This window comes from Pteropus medius, unplaced genomic scaffold (genome assembly GCF_902729225.1).
Source record: "Pteropus medius unplaced genomic scaffold, Ma_sr-lr_union100, whole genome shotgun sequence".
Classification (NCBI taxonomy): Eukaryota; Metazoa; Chordata; class Mammalia; order Chiroptera; family Pteropodidae; genus Pteropus; species Pteropus medius.
Genome location: NW_024351730.1, coordinates 41,429,426 through 41,450,526, shown reverse-complemented (window position 1 = coordinate 41,450,526; position 21,101 = coordinate 41,429,426). Strand labels below are relative to the sequence as shown.

General features: G+C 41.7%; 1 protein-coding gene across 4 annotated transcripts in view; it reads left to right on the top strand.

Moving 5' to 3' along the window:
- TSPAN5 (tetraspanin 5) overlaps positions 1–21,101 on the top strand; it is a 268,547-nt gene that overhangs the window by 146,338 nt on the left and 101,108 nt on the right. Inside the window, exon 1 of one of the 4 annotated variants that reach the window (XM_039845766.1) lies at positions 387–419. The exons of the other annotated variants lie outside the window; for them this stretch is intronic. Coding sequence (XP_039701700.1) covers positions 402–419 — 18 coding nt within the window. The 5' untranslated portion in view covers positions 387–401. Of the gene's footprint in view, positions 1–386; positions 420–21,101 lie in introns of those variants that run through there. 4 annotated transcript variants of the gene reach the window in all.

The window sequence follows — 21,101 nt, the reverse complement described above, 5'->3', positions numbered from 1 at the left end:
GGTGGACTTACTGAGAGTCCAGGAATGCGAGGATGGGCTCGGTGAAATTTAATTTAGCCTTTCTTGCTTTTTTGCTGTCTTTTGGTTTCAAGGTTGTGCGCTAGGGGTGCCGAGCTGGCTCAGGCCAGAGCATTAGAATGTGGGGGATGCACAGGCTTCGTGGAGATTTTGGCAGTTGAATGATTCAGCAAAGCATTTGCAGGGTTTCTCTGTTTAATGGTTGAATATCTACAACCGGCTGAATTTGGATTGATTGAAAAGAAAGGTGAAATGAGGTAATCAGAATTATGTGATTTTTTTTTCTTTTTTCTTTTTTTAAGTTCTGGCATCTTGTGTTCTCTGCCTACCAGGAATATTCCAGCAGAACCATCATAATGCCTTTCATCTGCTAAACCTTCCAGATGGCAGTTTCTCAGCCGGTGAGCAAAAAAGGCAGCATTTGAGATTTTCCGAGTAGGTTAATTCCCTTCCTTGGTGCGACCCAGTGAGCTCTTGTTCGCGGTTCGTGCTAAGCACCAATGGAATGTCATCTTGAAGTCCTTAGCCTGTGAAAACCACTACACCTCACTTTAAGGGGAGGATGTCTTCACATTTTAGTAATAAATGGCTGTCTCAGTAGAGCACTTAAAATGCTTTCTCAGAACACTTTTTGTAATCTAAGTAGATTCTAAGTTCTTTGAAGACCGAGGGTCTTCCTCCTGCTGTGAACATGATGCACAGGGAAACTTGGTGTTGGATTCTGGGGCAGTCTACTTTTTCTAGTTTTGCTCACAGCATCAATTCCTTGACTGTATTTATTGAACCCTTTCCTTGGCTCAGAGGTCCTTCCCGTGACTCATTTAATCCAGAGATGTTTGCTGAGTGTGCAGGCCTGGGACCACAGTACAAGATGGTTTCATATCATTCTTGGACTTCAGGACCTCTCAGTCCCACGGAGGAAAGACATATGCACATAAACATGCACATAAAAGGGAAGCGATGTGTAAGCCTGAGGATGGAGTGGTCAGTGAAAGCTTCAGAGCAGGCTGTGTTACTGTGTAGTTTGACGAGGTTTAGGGGTTTGCTGAGCAGAACACCTGCTGTATTTTTTCCCAGCCACAAAAATCCCCCACTCAACTTGCAGAGCTGAGCCATATGTTACCGTGCAGCTTAGTGGACTGTGATCACTACAGTGCTGTTTCTCTGGGTCCTTCTCCTTTGTCTTTATCTTGTTCCCATCATTTCGAGGGCTCTTGCAGTTGACCCTGGGTGCCTTTCTTTGAACTTGCATAGTTGATACTCTCAGAGGTTACTACTTAGTGTATCTGTTTTGTTCCCCAACTAGATTTTAAACTCACTGAGGGCAGGGACTGCCTCGTCCACATCAAGCACAAATGCAGCCACTACATACATCAAATGGTTGGGGAAGCCTAGTCGAATATTTTTATATGTCATTATTACCTGGCTCTTCTGTAAGTATGAGAAGAAAATTCAGCAGTGACTCTTAAGTAAAAGCAGAGTGTCTGATTATTGTTATTTTTTTAAGGAAAGCACAAGTTCGTGGTTGGCACCATATCACCAATTTGATGTTCATTCATTTATTCATTCACTAAAAGTCGCTACCTTTTGGAATAATACTTGTCTTTTCCTGCACTGAGTTTTTTGAATGTTGCATTTTTACTGCACTGGGGATTTTATTCTTTAAACTTGATAATTGTTTTGATAAATCTCTTATCTCTTGGATATTGGCTTGGAGCTAATTCTTTTCTATTAAGTACTTAGAGTAGTTGACCTTAAACCATTTGAGAAATTGCCACTTTTATTAATGGCTTCTGAGATTTGGCAGCAACTAAAATTGATGATGGAGTATTCTTTGGGAAGAAAACTGTAAAACAGTGTTTCACTTTGCAAAGCAGGGCAGAGATGAGGATATTTCCCACAGAGAAATGTAACTTGCTGGTAATTTAGGTCGGTGTCTCAAGGCACACAAGGCTGGACAATAGCAATTGTTTCTTTTTATTCTTATGTGGCACTTATGATGTGGAGGGCACTGTTCTAAGTGCTGATTTTGTATATTAACTCATTCAGTCTTCCCAGTGACCGCATGAGGTGCCTGCACTATTCTTTGTCACACTGTACTGATGATGACATCGAGGCACAGAGGGGTGGTATGCCTGGCCCCTGGGCATGGTTACATGCCCTAAACAAAGCCCTCTGTGACTGCAGATACTCGATTATATATAATATAGTATGCAACTGGAGGATTGAGAAATATTCAGAAAGAAGTTGTAATAGTCATTGTTTTGATAGTGTAATTATGTTAATTGTTTCCATTACAGTATATATGTTTATGGTCGACTTTTTTCTTTTTTAAATTGGGCTAAAATGTACATAACTGTGGTGGTTACTTTTGAACTCATTTGAGGGCTTCTAAAATAAGGAACTTCATGTTTTGATAAGCTAAGAGACTTTCAAAGCATTCCTGTTTTCTAAGCAAAGTAGTTTCAGTTAGAAATAATAAACTTTGCCCCCTTGCCGGTGATGCTTGTGGGAATGCCTTTGGAAAAATGTAGATGTAATTTATACATAATTATATTACACTGTCTCTCTGAAGTCTTATTAGAGCTCAGTTTTGGTTTCCTACCAAGTCGGGTGTTTTGTTGTTGTTTAAAGTGCTAAGAGGGACCAGGCAGAAAACCAAGACACTGAGGTCAGAGGTGGGAATTTAATAGGGAGCTGTAGGGAGTGTGGTAAAGGGTCAGTCATGCTTCTGCCTTGTAGAAGGGGAGCTGCTTTCCTCCAGCTGATGGTTGACCGGAGAATATGTACCTGTGTTGCCAGATCTAACCATTTTCCAGAAGAAGTTGCAACTCTGTATTTTTTCAGTGAGAAATTTCTGTTCAGTACTTCGGAAGAAAATTCAAATGAAAACAAACCAATACTAGAGAGTGTGGCGGACTCTCCCCCAAAACACACACTTCCCCCCCCCCCCACCTTCCCCCTGCCCCCCCCCCCCCCCCCCCCACAATACACACACGAGTGGGGGAACTTAGAAGGAGCTCAGTATCTATCTATAGACTCCCTGCTGTGGCATTAACTGCTGCTTGCATTTGCCTGTTGACATTTTGGTTGTACAGTTCATGGATGTCTCCCTGAAAAGCCGTAAGCTAATTCTGCCCCCCTCTATGTTTTAAAACTAGCCTTGTTTCTTATTGTGGAAAATCAGGGGACTTCTGATGAGTCCTTGGAACAGTGAGTAATCATTCAGTGTATTTGTTTTGTATCTTTGTACTTCTGTGTTTAAAATGGGGAGCGCTGTTAAATACGGAATCCTGTTTGAGTTAAGGAGGTTATTGGCTAGGCGCGCTTTGCGTTGCTCAGATTCTTATGGCTGTGGTGTTTGTTACAATGAGATTGGACCTGCCAGAGGAGCTGTAGATGCTCAGAGGAGTGAGTGTTCAGTCCTTAGGACTGGTATCTAAATTCTAGGCGTGCTGCCTGTAACTTCCAGTTTCAAAAAAAAAAAAAACCAAACAAAAAAACTATATCGATCTGTTTCTTTATAACTCAGTGCTATTGCTATGTTTTTTTTCTTTTTTCTTATTTTATATTTATTCTCTTTGGCTCACAATAGCAATCCAGTCCAAAGATTTCCTTTTTCTATTTCCAACCCCATCATTATTTTTATGTAAAAAGTATGTTCCAGCAATTTATGGGGATCACGCTTCTGCTCTGTAGGGAGAAGAGAAACATCATTTACTGTAGAGTTTATACAGGTAGATGTCCTGCTGCACTGTGTCTCCATTATAATCCAGGGGGCTTATTTGTGTTACACTTAAAGAAAAATGACCTTATTTGGACTGACTCTAAGCCAAGATGATATAGGCCCAAAGTTGTTCTTGGAGGAGTGGGGGAGCAGGGAGGAGAGAATATTTGAAAGAAATAGTCCTTTTCCTCCCTATATTATTTATTGGGCATTTTATTTACAGATTATTTAATGCATTACATTTACTCCTATAATTTTAGTTCTTTTCATGTTTTCCTAGCCCCTCCCCCTTTTTCTTTTGAAGTAATTTCAAACTTATAGGAAAATTGTAAGAATATTAAAAAGAACTAGTACCTTTACTGAAAGACTCCATTCAAGTCTTTCCAGTTATCTCGATGCAGAAGGATCCATTTCAGAAGCATGCATCACACCCAGTTTTCACATCTTTCTGGGCTCCTTCAATCTGGAAGAGTTCTTTCTTTCCTTGTCTTTTATGACATTGACATTTTTTAAGATTGTAGCTAGTTATGTAAAATATCTTTCCTTAGAGGATGTTCTCTGTTCCTCCCTCAAAACCCAGCCTGTATTACCTTTTTGAGGAGAGCTGGGCTGCTCTCATGAGGAATTTGTTACTCTCTACTCTAGATTACTACATCACTCCATTAATATCTTTATATTTAGCCATTCATTCAGTATGTACTTTTTTACTTTTGCGTGCCAAGTGGAATACATTTAAGAACAAAATGGTCTGAAAAAAATCCCTGCTTTTATGAAGCATACATTTTAGGGTAACAGACCACAAACAAAATAAACTAGCAAGTATGTTGGATAGTGGTAGGTGCTAAAGAGGGTAAAATCAGGCAGAAAGGGGAGGGGATGCGGTTCTTAATAGGGCAGCCAGGGAAGGCCTCCCTTGAAGGTGATTCTGGAGCCAGACTCCCAAGGAAGTGCAGTAACAGGCCATGCAGGTATCTGCAGGAAAGCCATTGGAGCAGACTGAGCCTACAGGGAACAAAGGCTCTGTTTCAGGTGGCCAGGTGTGGGAGGAGGCAGCAGGGGGTTGCCACAGAGGGGAAGGGAGGGTGGTAGGAAAGGTAAAGTGTAAGATCATTCAGGACTTGTGACCGTAGAGGAACATGAGAAGCCCTTGTAGAGTTTTGAGCAGAGAAGTGACGTGAGCTGACTTACTCTTGAAAAAGGAACCCTCTTTTGTGCAAAGAATAGAAGTGTAGAGACAGGGAGAAGTAGAAGCAGGAAGACCTCTTAAGGGGTTATAGTAATTCCCTTGACCAGTTGTTTGTCCCATATGGCACATAGAAAGGGCTCAGTGGTTTTCAAACTTTATGGTACATAAGACTTACCTGGGCTGTTTGTGAGTGATGTACATTTCTTCACCAGAAACCAGAATTCATTAGATCTCACCTGTATTGTTAACTGTCACCCCCAGGTGATACTCATGTGGATGGTCCTTGAACCACAGGTTGATAAATACAGTAACAAGTGACTTTGGAATGGATGAATGATTGCTTTATGGAAAACTCTTTAGAGATGCTTAGATATGAAGTGTTTCTACTCTTACTGCTTTATTTCTTATAAGCATATTATTCAACTTAAAAATATGTGTGGTAGTATAAATTTCTTCTTACAACTTATCTAGTACATAAAGACCTAACTAGGCAAGGCTATTTTTTTAAAAGATAAGATGTGTATTTTATGAAATAAACATAATACTCTGACATGCTGTTTTCTTGCCTCTAAACATGTGATTTCAGAAGGACTGCATAAATGCTTCTAATAGGATTCATTCACAAAGAAGCTATTAAATGTATTCAAGAGGAAATTGGATGCAGGGAGTAGATTGGATGAAGCCATTAAAGATACAAATGCGTATTTTAGATACACATCAGTATTTTAGGTACAAATGAGGATTTTAGAGCTGGAATGGACCAGATCTGGCTTGGCATTTTATTGTACTAGAGGTCCATGGGATGCATGTCAGAAGGATCCCTGGAAACAGGGTTAAATGCAAGGCATTAAGGGACTTCTGTTGCTTCTCCTTGGAGAAGTAAGTTTAATCTTGCATGGGTAATCTTGTGTTGAACATGAAAACAAGTCGTGCCTCGTTTAACTGCATAATGTCATGGTCAAGAGCACGGACTTTGGAGCCAGACCGGCTCTGAATCCTGCCCTGAACTCTCAGTGTGATTTTGGGAAGCTCACATGCCTGTTTCAGCAGAGGAGAGGAGTAGCAGCACATGGCTCACAAGCTCATTGTGAGGGTTGAGAGTTAATGCCCATACATACTCGGGAGGGAGTCTGGAGTATTGTAAGCACTCAACGATTATTAGCTTTTTCTCCTCTCCCCTCCTGTTGTGGTTGTTGTTACCATTATATTTCAGTGCTTTCAAATCATATTTTGCTTTTCAGAATACAGATTTTCAGTGAGTATTGCTTTGGGATGAGTGTAGTTATTGGTTGTATCTAAAAATATGCTCATATGCCTCTGTATATTTGAGGAATTTAAAATCTTCAGTGTAGTGTTCGTACTTTGTATTTATGACCAATTCTTTCTGGAAGTCACTGCCATCACTTATGTAACACTGTTTTTTTTCCCTCTATAAAAAGGGGATGCTCGTATTTGCTTCAGGGTCATGTGGTGAGAATTAATGAATAAGTTAATGTTTGTGACTCTACCCCATTAAGTTCTTATTAGCATTAGTTACTGTCTTATAGTCTCTCCAAGTACTTTCATCAAACTAATTTTCTGAACCTGGGGCATTGAGAGGGCTTTTTCTTATGCACTGTGGGGAACAGCGTTTTATAATACATCTGCTGTTTCATTACTACCTGTATCTGAAACAACATTGACCTTATTCCCCATATCTAAAATTTGTATGCCTCCCCAACAACAAAAAGCTAAATCAAATAACTTCTTGTAGAACTCTTAGCAATAAAATGTTACTTATTTAATAAATATTAAGTAATTTTTTCCTCTAGAAGATCACCGTCTTTCATTTTTGATTTTATTTTCTCATCATTGTGCAACAGTTATATTGATACTTAGCAATAATTTCCACAGTAGGTCTATGAGAGCAGAGTGTAGTAGAGGCAGTCCTAGCATTATGGTTTGAAAGTTTATATTTCAGTTCTGTGTCACCAGAGCCTAGATTTGGAGCTTCTGTATCTCAGGACCATTGTGTGTAAAACATAGATACTAATACCTTTGGAGTACCGTATGTCCTATACCAGGCACAAAACCCAGCATATGTGGCTGATTGTGTTATGGCTAATACAATGATTTTATTACGTTTTCCAGTGTGATTCAGTTTGCTAATATAATTGGAACCAATTTCATAATTTTCATATAAAGTAAAAGAAGATATTTTTTAGGGTCCTAATGTCAATTGGATTTCTGTCTGACATAGATTTACCTTAAATATCTAATTTCCAAACTTAGGAGGACAATCGATAATATTAAATCTTTCAAAGGTTGTGAATGTAGAGTGAATATGAGATTGTGTGTCTGTGTTTTATTCAAATAAAGTAATTGAGTGTAATGTAATTTCACATTTCCCAATTTTGTGTTAATGTCATGGGTCGCCAAAGGAGTCAGCTTGCCAAGGGCTGGCCAGCCTGAGCCAGACAGGTTCCTGTGCTCTTCTAAAGGCAATGTTTATTTGTTTGTTTGTTATGGTGACATTGGTTAACGAAATCCAATAAGTGTACAATTCAACAGTAAGTCATATATGTATTGCGTTGTGTGTTCACTGCCCATAGTTAGATTTCTATCACCACATGTTTGACCCCTTTTACTCCATCATCTACCTCTCCCTTCCCCGCCCCACCCCCGTAACCACTAGTCTACTGTCCATGTGTCTCTGTCATGTTTGTTGCTTTTAAATTTATATCCCACATATAAGAAGGCAATGTTTATTTTACGGCAGGAGTTGTTTGTTCACATAATTACAAAGTTAAAATTCAGGTAGGCCTGAAAAGATTAGCTCCACTCTTGATTGATATGTAAAGAGAGTTTTAAAATCTCTGGAACTGTGGCTTTTGAGGAACATAATAATCTAAACTATAATTTTAAAATGGGACAAAATATGTTATAGGTTTATTCTCATCTTTGGTTTGCCTCTGTAATTAAATACCTACTTGGCGGCGGGGAGGGTATGTAGAGGAACAATTATTCTCTTGCTGTAATTGCTGTTGATTTCTTAGTGATGCTTTGAAGTGGTGTCCAACTGTCTTCCCCAGCTTTCGGATGCTTTGATGAAACAATAGGAACTTGTTAAGTACATAACCAGTCTTCCACACAGCCTTCTTACGGGAGGCCTATTCAGATAGATTTGATGTCTAGACTGAAAAGCATTCATTCACCAAGTCTGATAAAAGGTCAAGTAGTTTAATCTCTTACACGTAAGATGGAGGAAACTAAAACCATTACTTTCCACCCCTTCCAAAAAAAAAAAAAAAAGGAAAAAGAAAAAAAGGAAAGTATGGAAAGAAATAGTATATATCTTCTTTGTTCAAGTGTCAGAATTTAGACCCTTTCAGATCTTCTGTTTCTTATTATAGTTTGGCGAATCTCTTTTGTCTTTCTTTGCCCAGTCACCTTCTTTTCTTATTCCACGATTTTGTTACATTCTATTTTTTGCAGACTCGTTTTTCTCTACTCCACCATTCATGTGGAGCTCCTAAAAGTTCCCACCAAGACTTTCTTTTTTCATACTCTATACTTTCTCTTAAGTAATCTTGTCTGTCCCCACAGCTGCTGAATCTTGTCTGTCCCCAGAGCTTTACCAAGCTCTTCTCCAAGCCTCTCCTACCTTGAATGTTTTAAAAAGCATGTAAAAGCCATTGGTCCAAAACTAACTCATGTCCTTTAACAAAAGCTGGTTCCTCTTATTTTTTAAAAAGCACAATTCTGATGTTTACCCCATTCGCTTGAAACTTTCCAGGGAACCCTCAGACATTACCGGTGGGAATGAAAATGGTGCAGCTGCTGTGGAAAACACTTTGGTTCCTCAAGAAGTTAAACATGGAGTTAACCATGTGACCTCACAGTTCTCCTAGGTATATGTCCAAGGGAGTTAAAAACAGGTGTTCATATAAGATATGTACAGGAATTTTCAATAGCAACATTATTCATAATAGCCAAAATGTGGAAGCCAGTCAAATGTCCATCTGTTGATGAATGGATAAATAAAACGTGTATACATACAGTGGAATATTCAGCTATGTAGAGGAATGAAGTACTGATACATGCTGCAACATGAATGAATCTTGAAAATATTATGCAAAGTGAAAGAAGCAAGACCCCAAAGCCCTCATATTGTATGATTCCATATATATATCATGTCCAGAACGGACAAACCCATGGTAACAGAAAACAGGTTAATGGTTGCCAGGGCTGGAGGGTCGGGGAGAAGAGAACAATATTTCCTTTTGGGATCTGAAAATGTTGTAGAATTAGGTAGTGATGATCATTGTACTATATTTTGAAGATACTAACTTAATTGTACACTTTAAAATGGTCAGAATGGTGACTCCCAGTTCCCTAGGGCTGCTGTAACAAAGTATCACAAGGTGAGTGATGCAAAAGGCAGACATTTTCTGTCCCACAGTTCTGGAGGCCACAAGTCTGAGATCAAGGTGTTGGCAGAGCTGGTTTCCTCTGACGGCAGTGAGAGAGATTCAGTTCATGCCTTTCCCCTAGCTTCAGGTTTGCTGGCGATCTTTGGCACTCCTTGGCTCGCAGACCCGTCACCCCAGTCTCTGCCTTTATCTTCACAGGACATTCTCCCGTGTGCACGTCTGTGTCCACATTTCCCCTTCTTATACAGACACAGTCGTATTTGATTAGGGCCTACCTTAATTACTTCATTTTAACTAATTACATCTGCAGTGACTCTCAAAATCAGGTCACATTTTCAGGTGCTGGTTTTGACTTCATACACATTTTTGAAGGAGATCATTCAACCCATAACAGTGATTTTTTATGTTATGTGAATTTTGCCTCAATTAAAAAAAAAAAAACCCAAACCACTAAACAGCCCTCCAGAAGCTTCTGACTGTTCTCGAGTAAGAGACGAAAGCCCTGGACACGGTCTGGTCCCGGCCTGCCGCTCTTGTCAGCCTTTCTGCTCTTCTCTTACTCTTTGCTCTCACCAGCTGACTTGGTTCCTGTGCCTACAGCCTACTTTTATTTTTTCCCCCATCCCCTCCCCTTGAATTCGTCAGAAGCTTTTTACCCTTTAGGTCCTAGCTCCAAAGTTACTTTCATGGAGAGTGCTTGCTTGACTTCCTGGTGTAAGACAGCCTCTTTTATTATATACGCTACCTTTGATTTGGTTATCTACTGCTGTGTAGCAAAGCACTGGAAAACTTCCTGATGTTAAACAACATCCATCCTATTATGCTCTTGGTTCTCTGGGTCAGGAATTCAGACACGTGGAAGATGGCTCGTGTCTCCTCTGTGATGTCTGGAGCTTCAGTTGGGAAGATTTGAACAGCCGGGGGCTGGAATCATCTGGGAGCATCTGCACTCGTATGTCTGGTGCCTGAACTGAGTTGACTCAAAGACCAAGTTCAGCTGGGACTGTTGACCAGAGTTCCTACCCATGATTCCTTCATGAGGTACACAGTGGGGTGGCCTCAGATAGTTAGACTTCTTACAGAGCTTCAAGAGTGAGTATTCAGAGCTTCAAGAGTGAGTATTCCAGCAAAAAACAAATGAAAACAAGAAGCTCCATGGAATGCTCTTATGAGCTACCTTTGCAAGTCATGTAGCATCATTCCCACCATACTCTGATGGTTGAAGCTGTCGTAGCCCACGTAGATTCACAAGGAGGGGACATGGACCTCACTCCTCAATGGGAGCAGTATCAGAATTTGTGGCTGTGTTTAAAAACTGCCTCACTACTCCTCAATCTGTGTTCCTACACAGAACTCCTTTGTAAGTCACTCATTCCTTTGTGTCACTATTGGATTAATTCCTGCCTTTTCAACTAAGCGAAAAGCTTATTCTGTTCACCAGTGTATTCCCAGCATCTGACAGTGGCTGGCACATAAGTGCTTAGTAAGACTAAAATGAGAATTGACTGTGAAGAATTAGAAAAGGTAGAGCATGGAAAGACAGACATATTCGCTTATATCGTAAACATCATAAGCTTACGCAGCTCATCCAGGCATGATCATTGGTAAATATGGCCACTGGCCTGTGGCTTTATCGTTTCATCCTCAAGCTCTCAGTTGTTCAGCAGTAAATCTGTGGCTGCCTTTGACTGTTGATACTACACAAGATGTCTGAGAGCTGCCCCCCAAGAGGAAGTCATATTGACGTCTGCAATAACACATAGCAACATAAGTATAAGTGAAGCCAAATGTTTGCTGAATGAATTCTCCAAAAGAGAATAAATGGAATTAAAAATTGAAGATTAAAATAGGCTGATACTAATAGGTTTTGCTTGTGTGTGTATGCGCGCTCGTGCATGCTCATGGATTTCTGTGCTTGTTAGGTGAAGAAAGGAAGGTAGTAAGGGATACAGTTTTTAATTTTTTTATTTTTAACGCACTATCTGAACTGTATGGGTCTGATCATGTTTATTTAACACGTTCTGCAGAATTTAAAATGAGATTCTCCCTCCCATCTCCTTGGCTCTTCATTTCTCTTAGAAACGTCAAGCCTGAGACAGACGCACATAGAACCTTGCCAAGCACACGGTTCACTTGTCCCCGGCTCCTGCACAGCTGCTTGACATCTGTGCTACAGACTTGGTAGATGAGTGCCAATTTCCCTTCCTTGCCTGTAAAAATTTCAGGGCAGTCGTTTACACAGAACCTCTTAAAATGCAGAGGGATGTGGTTCAATAAATTAAAATGCAGTTGTAGTTTTTGCTTCTACACACCAAAGACCCCCAAGGCAGTGTGGGGTAATGTTAAAACACCAGCTTTGGAATCACATGGACCTAGGTTTGAACCTTGTCCCTGCCACTTTTTATTATTGTGACCTTAGGCAAGTTACCCTCCTATGCCTCCTTTACTTAAAAAAGGAGAGAGATAATAATAGAGCTGTTAGAAGGATTTAGTGAGATCTTATATATAAAGATCCTAGTGCAGATTGGCACATAGTGAATGCTCAATCAATGTTATGATGGCTATTATTATACAACTGTAACTGCTTGGGGTTTACTTGGAATTTAAATATAGTAATATTGGAACAGCTTTCAAAGAATGCTCAATCTTGTGGTTTAGCTCTTAATTGGAAAGTAAGTTTATGCTGTTTTAGGTCTGGGATACTAGTATATTATTAGTGTGATTGGTGCTATCTTGTGTTTAATACCGTGACTTTTGCTTTCAAAAGTGTCATTGAAGAATAAATTAATATAAATCAGAATTAAGAAAAGGTTCGAAATTCTAGGACTTCAGAATGTCGAATGTATTTTTCTTCTTTTCTTACATCTGTAGCTAATGCTGCCAGACAGAATGCATGGAAGTGTTTGTTTCAGGGTGTTTGATTTAAAACCAGTGGCTCTCCTGTTTCTGGACAGGGTCAGCATGGGCAGGGGGGCGAGGTCCTCTCCAAGGTCACCCATGAGAGTGCCACAGCTTTGGTTCAGAAGGCTCTTGTTCCGTTCCTACTTGTGTAACCACTGACAGTGGCAGATGCTGTGGCCTGTTGTGAAGTTGGAGGCGGGAGGGTTTTGTAACAGATGGTTTCTTGGATTTCTGGGGCCTGTCCAGCAGTAAGCTTTGAAAACGATGGGCCAGACCCTGAACTGGCACGGATGTAGGCTTGATTGCCAGAACAGAAAGTGAGGTCCTAGGGTGATGTCTTTGGGGCAGCTGCTGCTGCTTGGCTGGGGGGCTGGCACCAGCAGCCTGGGCTTCCTGAGGTTACTGAGGTTTAGTGAGGCGATTGTGTGTGGTTCAGTAACAACGAGGTGGGAAACCGGCCTGGAATCTGAGAGGGTTGTAAGCACTTTGGAGCTATTGACCTGTTTTAGAAGGGGTGTCAGCTACTGTACCCTGTGGGGCTTGTGCCACCTTTGGCATGGACGGAAATGTGGAACCAAAAATATATGCGTCCTACGCTGGTCAGCTTGGTAGTCTGGCTTTGTGGGAGGGCTCGGCTGTCCTCATTGGCTAGGAGATTATCCCAGACTTTGCTAACATCCTCTGATAGCTTTTTGGAATAATTAAATCATTCTTGGCTGGGTTCTACTATTTGGCCTGCATCTCCCTAGCTGGGTGTCCTTAGGCAAATCACTAAATCTCTCTGTGCCTCACTTTCCTTTTAATAAAATGGAGAGTCCAGACTAGATGATGTCATAGGTATGGAATGACCTTTAATGTCCAATTCTGATTACAATATTTTATGTATCTTTTCATATAATTTGGTATTTGCTTCTTTGGATAGTGGATCCCACAGATTTATCTTTGTACAAAGTGAAACATATGACCTTTCTTTTGCTCTTAAATTATTTCTTAAAAGATTCGGGTGGTGTGTCCCCCCATCTAGTATTCAAGAGTTTGGAAATTAGAGTCTGTACCGTTATTTTATGAGAGGGACCCAGATTTTATCTCCTTCTGCAGCCTGGAAATGGTCTTGTCCCATTTGTTGTTGGGATAATACTGGTCATAGTTGCTTTTGGGGGAAGTAAAGTTTGGAAAGCATGGTATAAAATTATAGAAGCATAATATCGCAATAGTAGTAGAGGCCATCTGGTCAACCTCATCATGTTGAGGGGAGACTGAAGGCCTGAAGGTTTTCACCCTATGTTGGAAGCTGTACTACTGGACCCTGTGAGGGCCGGGGTTGTGATTCGTTCACCTTGACATCCCCAGGGCCTCTTTGGCATCAGATCCGGTTGCTTTCATTATTAGCGCTTGTCAGCGACCTGCACTACTATGAGGTGAAGATCCCTCATATTAACTCTCCTCTGATCTGGTAGGTTTTGAAATGCTGAGTCACCCATGTTCCGAAGAATTATTTCAAGTTAGAACAAACTCCAAGAGCTTTGGGTATCTTCAGGATGGTCTGTGTAAACGTGGGCTGTTTCTCAGGAGCTGAGTCCAGGCCCTGGAAGTGTTCTTCAGGAGAGGTCACTTCTTATCTCCACCCCCACAATTCCTTTTTCTCTGAGGGTTTTAATTTGTAGGAGGGAAGCAGAGGTACAGTTCTGACGAGTGATGCAGATTCTGTGGAATGCAAGAGAAGCAGGAGATGAGTGGGCTGGGTTAATATTGGAACTAAGAAACCATTGTGAGGAAGAAATATAAGCAAAAGGCCTTGCAAATTGACGTGGTGTTTGGATAAGGTTCTTCTGCAGAGCTTTAGAAAACTGGAAACATTCCCTAGGGATTGCAAATGCATTGTCTCAAGTGTGTTCCAGCATCTTTATCATGTTTCCTTTTTATTCTCATTGTTCTTTTTCTTTCTTTGCTGTAGCCACCAAGTGCCCCATATGACAGTTTCTAGGGCTCTGCTGCCAGCCAGATTTGGCCATTTCTGCCTTAATTCTACCACTTCTCTCTAATTGAAATAGAGTACACTCACCTTATTTTCTTCATTCTAAGACATTAACTTTTAAAAATGTATCTGAAATTCTGGTGAGTCTAAGAATCGATGTGTATATTTAATGTAGTGTGTTTCTTTTCCCTAAAAGCACCGTTAGGAAATATCTGCATCTGAGCATCTAGAAATGGTAAGAGTTAAACTCTGGACTTTCTCAGTGAAGAGAGAAGCTGAGTGAGAGCAAAAATGGTTAGAAAGGAAAACAAAACACCATAAAGGTGGGGACAGTTTGCTAAGTGAAATGGAGAGTTCTGTATTCTGTTTGCCCCTGAGGTTTTCAGGCTTGTGTAAATTTTGCACAGGAGCTGCCTCTCAAGAAGTTGAGGCATTAGGTTCTCCTGGTCCCAAGGTCACGCACACACATAAAAACCTCTGTAGCAGGGGTTATCGTTCAGGTGACATGTGGCAAGGGAGATGGGACTCTCGAGAATATCTAAGGATACAAACCATGTCCCATGGCCAAGCCTCACACATACTACTACGCTGATGGATTGTTCTGGGTCCACGAGGATGTCACAGGAGTTTGTGATTACTGTTCCTTATTGTAGCAGGAGTTTGTGATTACTGTTCCTTATTGTAACCTGCTTCGATGACTTATCAGGGTCTGGCTAACTACTATCATCTCTGTTTAAGTAGAACTCTTAATTAAATGCTTTTTCCGTGTTGTCGGCCAGCAGGACACAGTGTGTGTATTGTCAGCATGGTGGGGGTGGTTGACTGCAAAGCCATGTAGCTTGGGCCTCACATTCATGAAGGGCCTCAGATTTATTTCTTTAGTGTTATCTCCACATGAACTTCCACACTCAGTCACACAGACAAACTGGCAGGATTGAAAGAAGAGGACATTTATCATTCAAATTTAGATTTAGATTAGCAGACATTTTGCCTATAGTGCACTGTGAATTAATATGTTTTCTAAATCTTGAACCTGTCTTACGAAGAGCATAATTAGTCATAAATGTTTGGGTGTTAGAAATGTTAATTTGTTTAATGGAGACATTAAAATATCTTGTTTATTTATTTTAAACGTAACTGGGAGTGTTAAAGTTGAGTGGCTTAAGCCTCTCTCGACAGCTCACAGGCCCTGCTGAACAGTCTTTGCATTGGTCATCCTGGGTTATGGGCTGTGCGCACTTCTGGTCCAGTCAGCTGGGAGTGGGGTCATCGCATGATGTAGAACACTTTGCCCCCTTGGTACTTGGAACAGCCTGGGACATTTTCCCTCAAAAAATGCTGTAGGTATGCCAGGCTTGTGACTGAATTGAAGATGGGAGTCTGATTTATAAGTAAGGCCCTCAGCAGAATTCTGATTTAGTCATGAAATTACTAAAGTTTTAGGCAGCTCAGCTAATTTCTCTACATCTATGCTTGTAAATTACAGATGAATGACACCAAATGACTTTTGAAAACTGTGAAGACTGTAAAATTTATGCTCTGAGATAGCCAGCCACTGCTAAAATACTTCCTTAAAAATGAAATAATTGTTTAGGCAGTTGGCAGTTGTTTTGGTAAAATTTCAAAGTGAACAACAGCTCTATGAAAAAAACAGTTCCAGAAATAAGGAGAAGATAAAGAGATGCAACAATCCATTTAGTCAGCTAGATGAAGGCTGAAAGAGATAATTGGTTGTGCTCAGGGAGGGATAAAATTGGAAAGCAGTGTGAAAATGCGGCTGAAATCATTGTTGGGGGGAATTTTGAAATGAAAACTGGCATTTAGTAGTAACATGCATTTTACATGGTTACTACGCATTTTAAATTGATCGCCGCCCCCCCACCCCCTTTTACTTTTATCAACCTGTAAAATTTGTGCTGTAATCACCACCGAGAGATATTTTAGGCAGGACTGAATTACATGAGTCACCATTTTTGTTGCTGTTTGGCCAAAGCTTTGACATCTACAACAGGGACTAGAAAATGTTATGTGGAAAGATTGGCATATTAACGGATGTTGAAGTAAGCAGTCCGGGACCCTGCTACCTTATGAGGGAAGGGATTTTGGACTTTAGTGTTTTGCAGACACCACGTTTGTATGATTAGAGAGCACAGGATTATGGGTAAAATGGTTGCAACTATTAAACTGGCCCAGTATACATGGATTCTTGTTCATCTACAGAGTACCTTTCTGTGTGCTTGTTGAAACTGTAACATCCTGAGTAGGTTTTATTACAGTCTCTGTGATACAGCCAACATATCTGAAAATACTATGAGAGCAGAGCATAGGTACCATTTGTAAGCTTGCTGCTTTGTGTACAGATTGTGTTTATCACACATTGTGGCATTCCTGTAAATTTTTCTTCAGATTTCTTTCATATAGAGCAATTGACCCTATATTTCAGTATATTATTTTACCAGGAAAATAGGACATTGTGCTTCTCAATCACCCACGGAACTTAAAAAAGGAAAACATAGTCCCTGTCTCAGTCCAGAGCTATTTGACTTAATCTTCATTCCTGGGCCCATCACGTCCTTCGGGTTCTCATGTGTCTTCCCCCATCCTTTCTTCTGTGGTAAATACATACTGAGCTTCATGACGGTCACTGAGCTGGGTATACAATGGTGAACAAAATAGAAATGATTCTTGACTTCCTGGCATTTACTTCTATGAGGGAGCCAGGGAATAAATACATAAATACTGCAGGAAAAAATATTTATAAATTGCAGTGAGTGCTGTGGAGAGAGAAACAGAATATAGGGGGCAATGAAAGACAATAAGAAGAAGAACACAGTTTAGGTGGGAGGGAAGGCCTCTCTGAAGAAGTGATATTGCACCTGAAAACAGGGATGGGGAGAGACTTATCTATGTGAGGAGACGGGCAGGAGTTTCTCAGGCTGGGGGACAGCGTGGCAGAAGGCCCTGGAGTGGGAAAAGGCTCAGTGAGTTGATGAGTGAGGAGTGTGAGAGGAGTGTGTTTCTGGGAGAGATGGCAGCTGTGTCTGTTCCACCTTTCCTTAGTAGTGTGGTTATGAGATGACTTGCCTAAATGTCCCTTTTTAAAGGCAAAAGAGTCTTGCCATTTATAGTGGTTGTCACTGTTTAGGTCTGCTAAGCAAATTCTAGGGTGTTTGTTGGCTTTGTTTCGGAAGTTGTAAATGGATTTCACTCGAGAACAGGGCAAGAACTGAAAGATTCGTTTAAGCAAGAGCATTTAATTGAAGAATGCATCATTGTTCTTGCAAATCCCTTGATGCTTGGCCGTTGTCTTCTAGCCTCTTCATTCGTGTTCGTTGTCTTCTGCTTGGAGTACTGGGCTATAAGTCTTCACCCTTCCCCTCCTTCCACCTGTCTTTTTATAATGCTTGCCATTTTCTTTCCTTTTTTTTTTTTTTATTTGGAAATGAGATGGGAGAGTTCACTTAGTGATCCTTCTTTGGAATGAAATAAACCTGTTTCCAGTGAAGGAATTCTGGTAGATTTACTGATGGGTAGTGGTTTCTCTCTAGAATCAAGATCCCCCCAAAATATTAGTTACAACTACATTATTGATAATCCATATGCACTTTAAGTTTGGGACAGGGCTCTGAGTTGTAAGGTGTTTTTTGGCACAATGGCCCTGGGTGAGGGGCAAGTAAGGGCTGAATCCGCTGGACTGTGTGCAGTCTGCTCTCCAGCCTCCAAGGCTGTGGAGGTAGATCAGCGTGGAGGAAGGGGGTGGGTGTCTTTTTCTATTTTTCATGAAAGCCACTTAGCATGCCAAGCCCATTTCTGAAATCCCTCAGAAGTGCCATAAGGGCTGCCTGAGGGGAACCTCAGTGAGCTCTGGGTCCTGCCTTCCTGCCCAGGAGCACCTCGCTCTTACCTGGGGAGACACGAGAACCATGGGGCCACCTCACTTTTCTCACCTGGCGTGTTACTAGTTTTAATGGACGTGTTAGTGCAGTCAGTGCATACGGATCGTATTTGTAAGCATTTGATATATTTTTAAGTGTCTTTATCACCACAGTGAACTCACATTTTAGCTTGTCAAAAATAGTAGTCCTCTGGTATGGCTCCAGCCTAGTCTCTTTACACAAGCACGTGGTGCCTGGGTTGTAGCTACATCGTATTCATTACAGAGACCGCCTTTCCATGACTTTCCAGAGCATTTGTATTTTAATATTGTATTTAATTCTTAATAAGGTTGAACAGGAACTTTTATCCCCAGTTTATAAAGGGGGGAAACTGCAGAAGGGGGAGGTCGAGTGGCTTGCCTCAAACAAATTAAAGGTTGGAGTCAGGGCTAGAAAATGGATTCTCTGCTTCCTTCTGTAATTCGGGGGTGGATTAATCTCTTGTGACAGGGACACCTCCAACTATAGTGGTCCTCAGCTCATAGTCCAGAGGTGAGTAGTGAGGGTTGGGGGGAGGGGGCGGTGGTACTGCCTTTTCCACCCCTGGCCCTGGCATCTCCATTTGTCACCACGTCTCAGTCATCGCTGCAAGTAGCTGTGTCTTTAAGAAGGTAACTCCAAAGTCAACACGTGACTTCAAGTCATATCATATCACTTATAGTCATGGGAGCTTACCTAGCTTCAGGGGAGTTTGAGAAAGGGAGCCTACTAGGGGGCCAGGTGCCTGGTTAAAAATAGGAGGGCTGAGTACTAAAAGCAAGGGGAGGACACCAGGGGACTGTCTGTCACAGTAGTCCTCATCCTTTCTTGATGCGACACAGGGGTGAGCGAGGGACACTAGATGAGGAGTTGGCTAACAAAGCTGGATAATGAATGGCCACAACAGAACATTTTACGATGGTTCTTCTATAGCTCTACCAGACTGCTTTTTGTACATGTGCTTGAATGTTCTTCTTGGGTTCAGTTCATTCACTCTTTGCCTGAGCACTGTGTGGTTCCATCATTGATAGTACCTATGAAATAGCTGGGGTCAGCCCAGCTCACCACAAAGGTCCTACTTGTGCAACAAGATGGAAGTTGGTTTACTTGTAACAAAATTTAAAAGAGAGATTTTTGCTACTGATAGCAATTGAGTGGAGCTGGAGAAAAAGAGAGGGTTGTGTGCAGGCCTAGGGCATTTCCTGTACAGCAGCTGGGCTAATGACTGCCAATTCCCTTAGCTGTTTGTGTTGGATAAGAAGTCCTCCTGCTTGTTACATGAAGGCACAGTGCTCCTGAAGCCACAGAAATCAGCCTCTGACTTACCTTTTGCTCAGAACCTTTCAGTGCTCCCTTTTCCTCAGGCTCAGCTGTGTCTCCCCTGGTCTCTCCCAGGGGCAGTGGCCTTCCTGCCCTGTTAAGGTAGGGGACAGATTCTGCCTTGACTGTGAAGGGAGTTTGGGGCATTAGGAATCCTCTGAACTGAGAGGTGGTGGAGGTGATGGTGAACAAGCTGCTACAAGTGTCCTCTGACAGAGGGATCCCCGAACTCTTGGGCCGTGGGCCAGTGTTGGTCCAGGGCCTGTTAGGAACTGGGCCACACAGCAGGAGGTGAGCGGCAGGTGAGCGAGACAAGCTTCACCTGTATTGGCAGCCGCTCCCCAGCTCTAGCATCACCGCCTCAGCTCCACCTCAGGTCATCAGGAATTGGCTTCTCATGGGAGCACTGGTCCCTGGTGCTGAAAAGTTTGAGGACCGCACCTTTAACACACCCACGAGTCAAAAGAAACTTCACATGGAATAAATCTGTACCAGACCAGAGGATGGAGACCGAGTTGTGGGCTGTGCTCACGAGGTGTTTCCTTCACTGTCCAATTCCTGTCGCCTGTGCTACCTGGGCTGCGGATTGTCTCCACTGTTGCTCAGAGAACAGATTGCCTGTGAACACCTGTCTGATGATGGTGTCTACCTGGGAGGACCAGCAAAAATGGACACACAGACACATCTGGTTTTCCCTCCAGTGTTCCAGTCATCACTTCTGCTCTTGCCCTGATCTCCCCTGCTGCCCCCACTTCCTCTGAATGGGCTGGGTTGGGTGTTTCTCTGTTTTGGCCCCACAGTGGACTAACACAGGGAGCTTTGAAATCTATTGTCCAGAGCCCACCCCCAGCAAATCTGAGTTTGTCATGGATGGAGCTTGGGCATCGGTATTTCTTTTCCTTTTTTCTTAGTTGAGTTTAATGATTGTGATTGAAAATCCTGGTTCTGATGGACCATCTAGTGTTGGGCGGGGAGGTGTGTGTGTGTGTGTGTGTGTGTGTGTGTGCGTCTGTAGCGCATTCATTTCTTTTACTACCCTCTAGACTATTGTGGTTTCCTAGCCTAATCCTAATTTGCTACATAAAACCCTCTAAATTTAATTCTTACACAAGGGAGTGATGTAAGCCTTGGTTATGATTAGAGATGCCTTGCTCAGTAAACAGGAATAAATACCCTTTACAGATAACTGCAGTTTTATCTAGGGGAGCAACAGAAAAGAATTTAAAGAGACTGGTGAAAAAAAGAAGAAACAAACATGTGTTTTTGAGGGTGAGTATTTACCTTCAAAGGTTTTGGACTTCATAAGAGAAATCCACAAAAATTCAAATCAGAGACAAATATTGAGGGGAGAGACTGAAGGAAGCACCATGTGAATTTTGTGGTTAAAATTAAGGCACTGCATTTATATAGTCTGTTTCCTCCATAATAGTGATGAAGTGTTATAGATTTTTTTCCCACCCTGGGGAAAGAACATTCTGCTACTTAATATCAGAGAGGGTTAAAATCATCAGAGTTCCTGTTGGGGTTAGGAGACCGGGGCTTTATTCTTCCATTGTCAATGGCCAGTGTTGGGGCTTTGGGCTGTCACAGAAGACTGGTCCTTTTGATGGCTATTCACTGAGGAGGACAGGGAAGGGCATTAAGGACC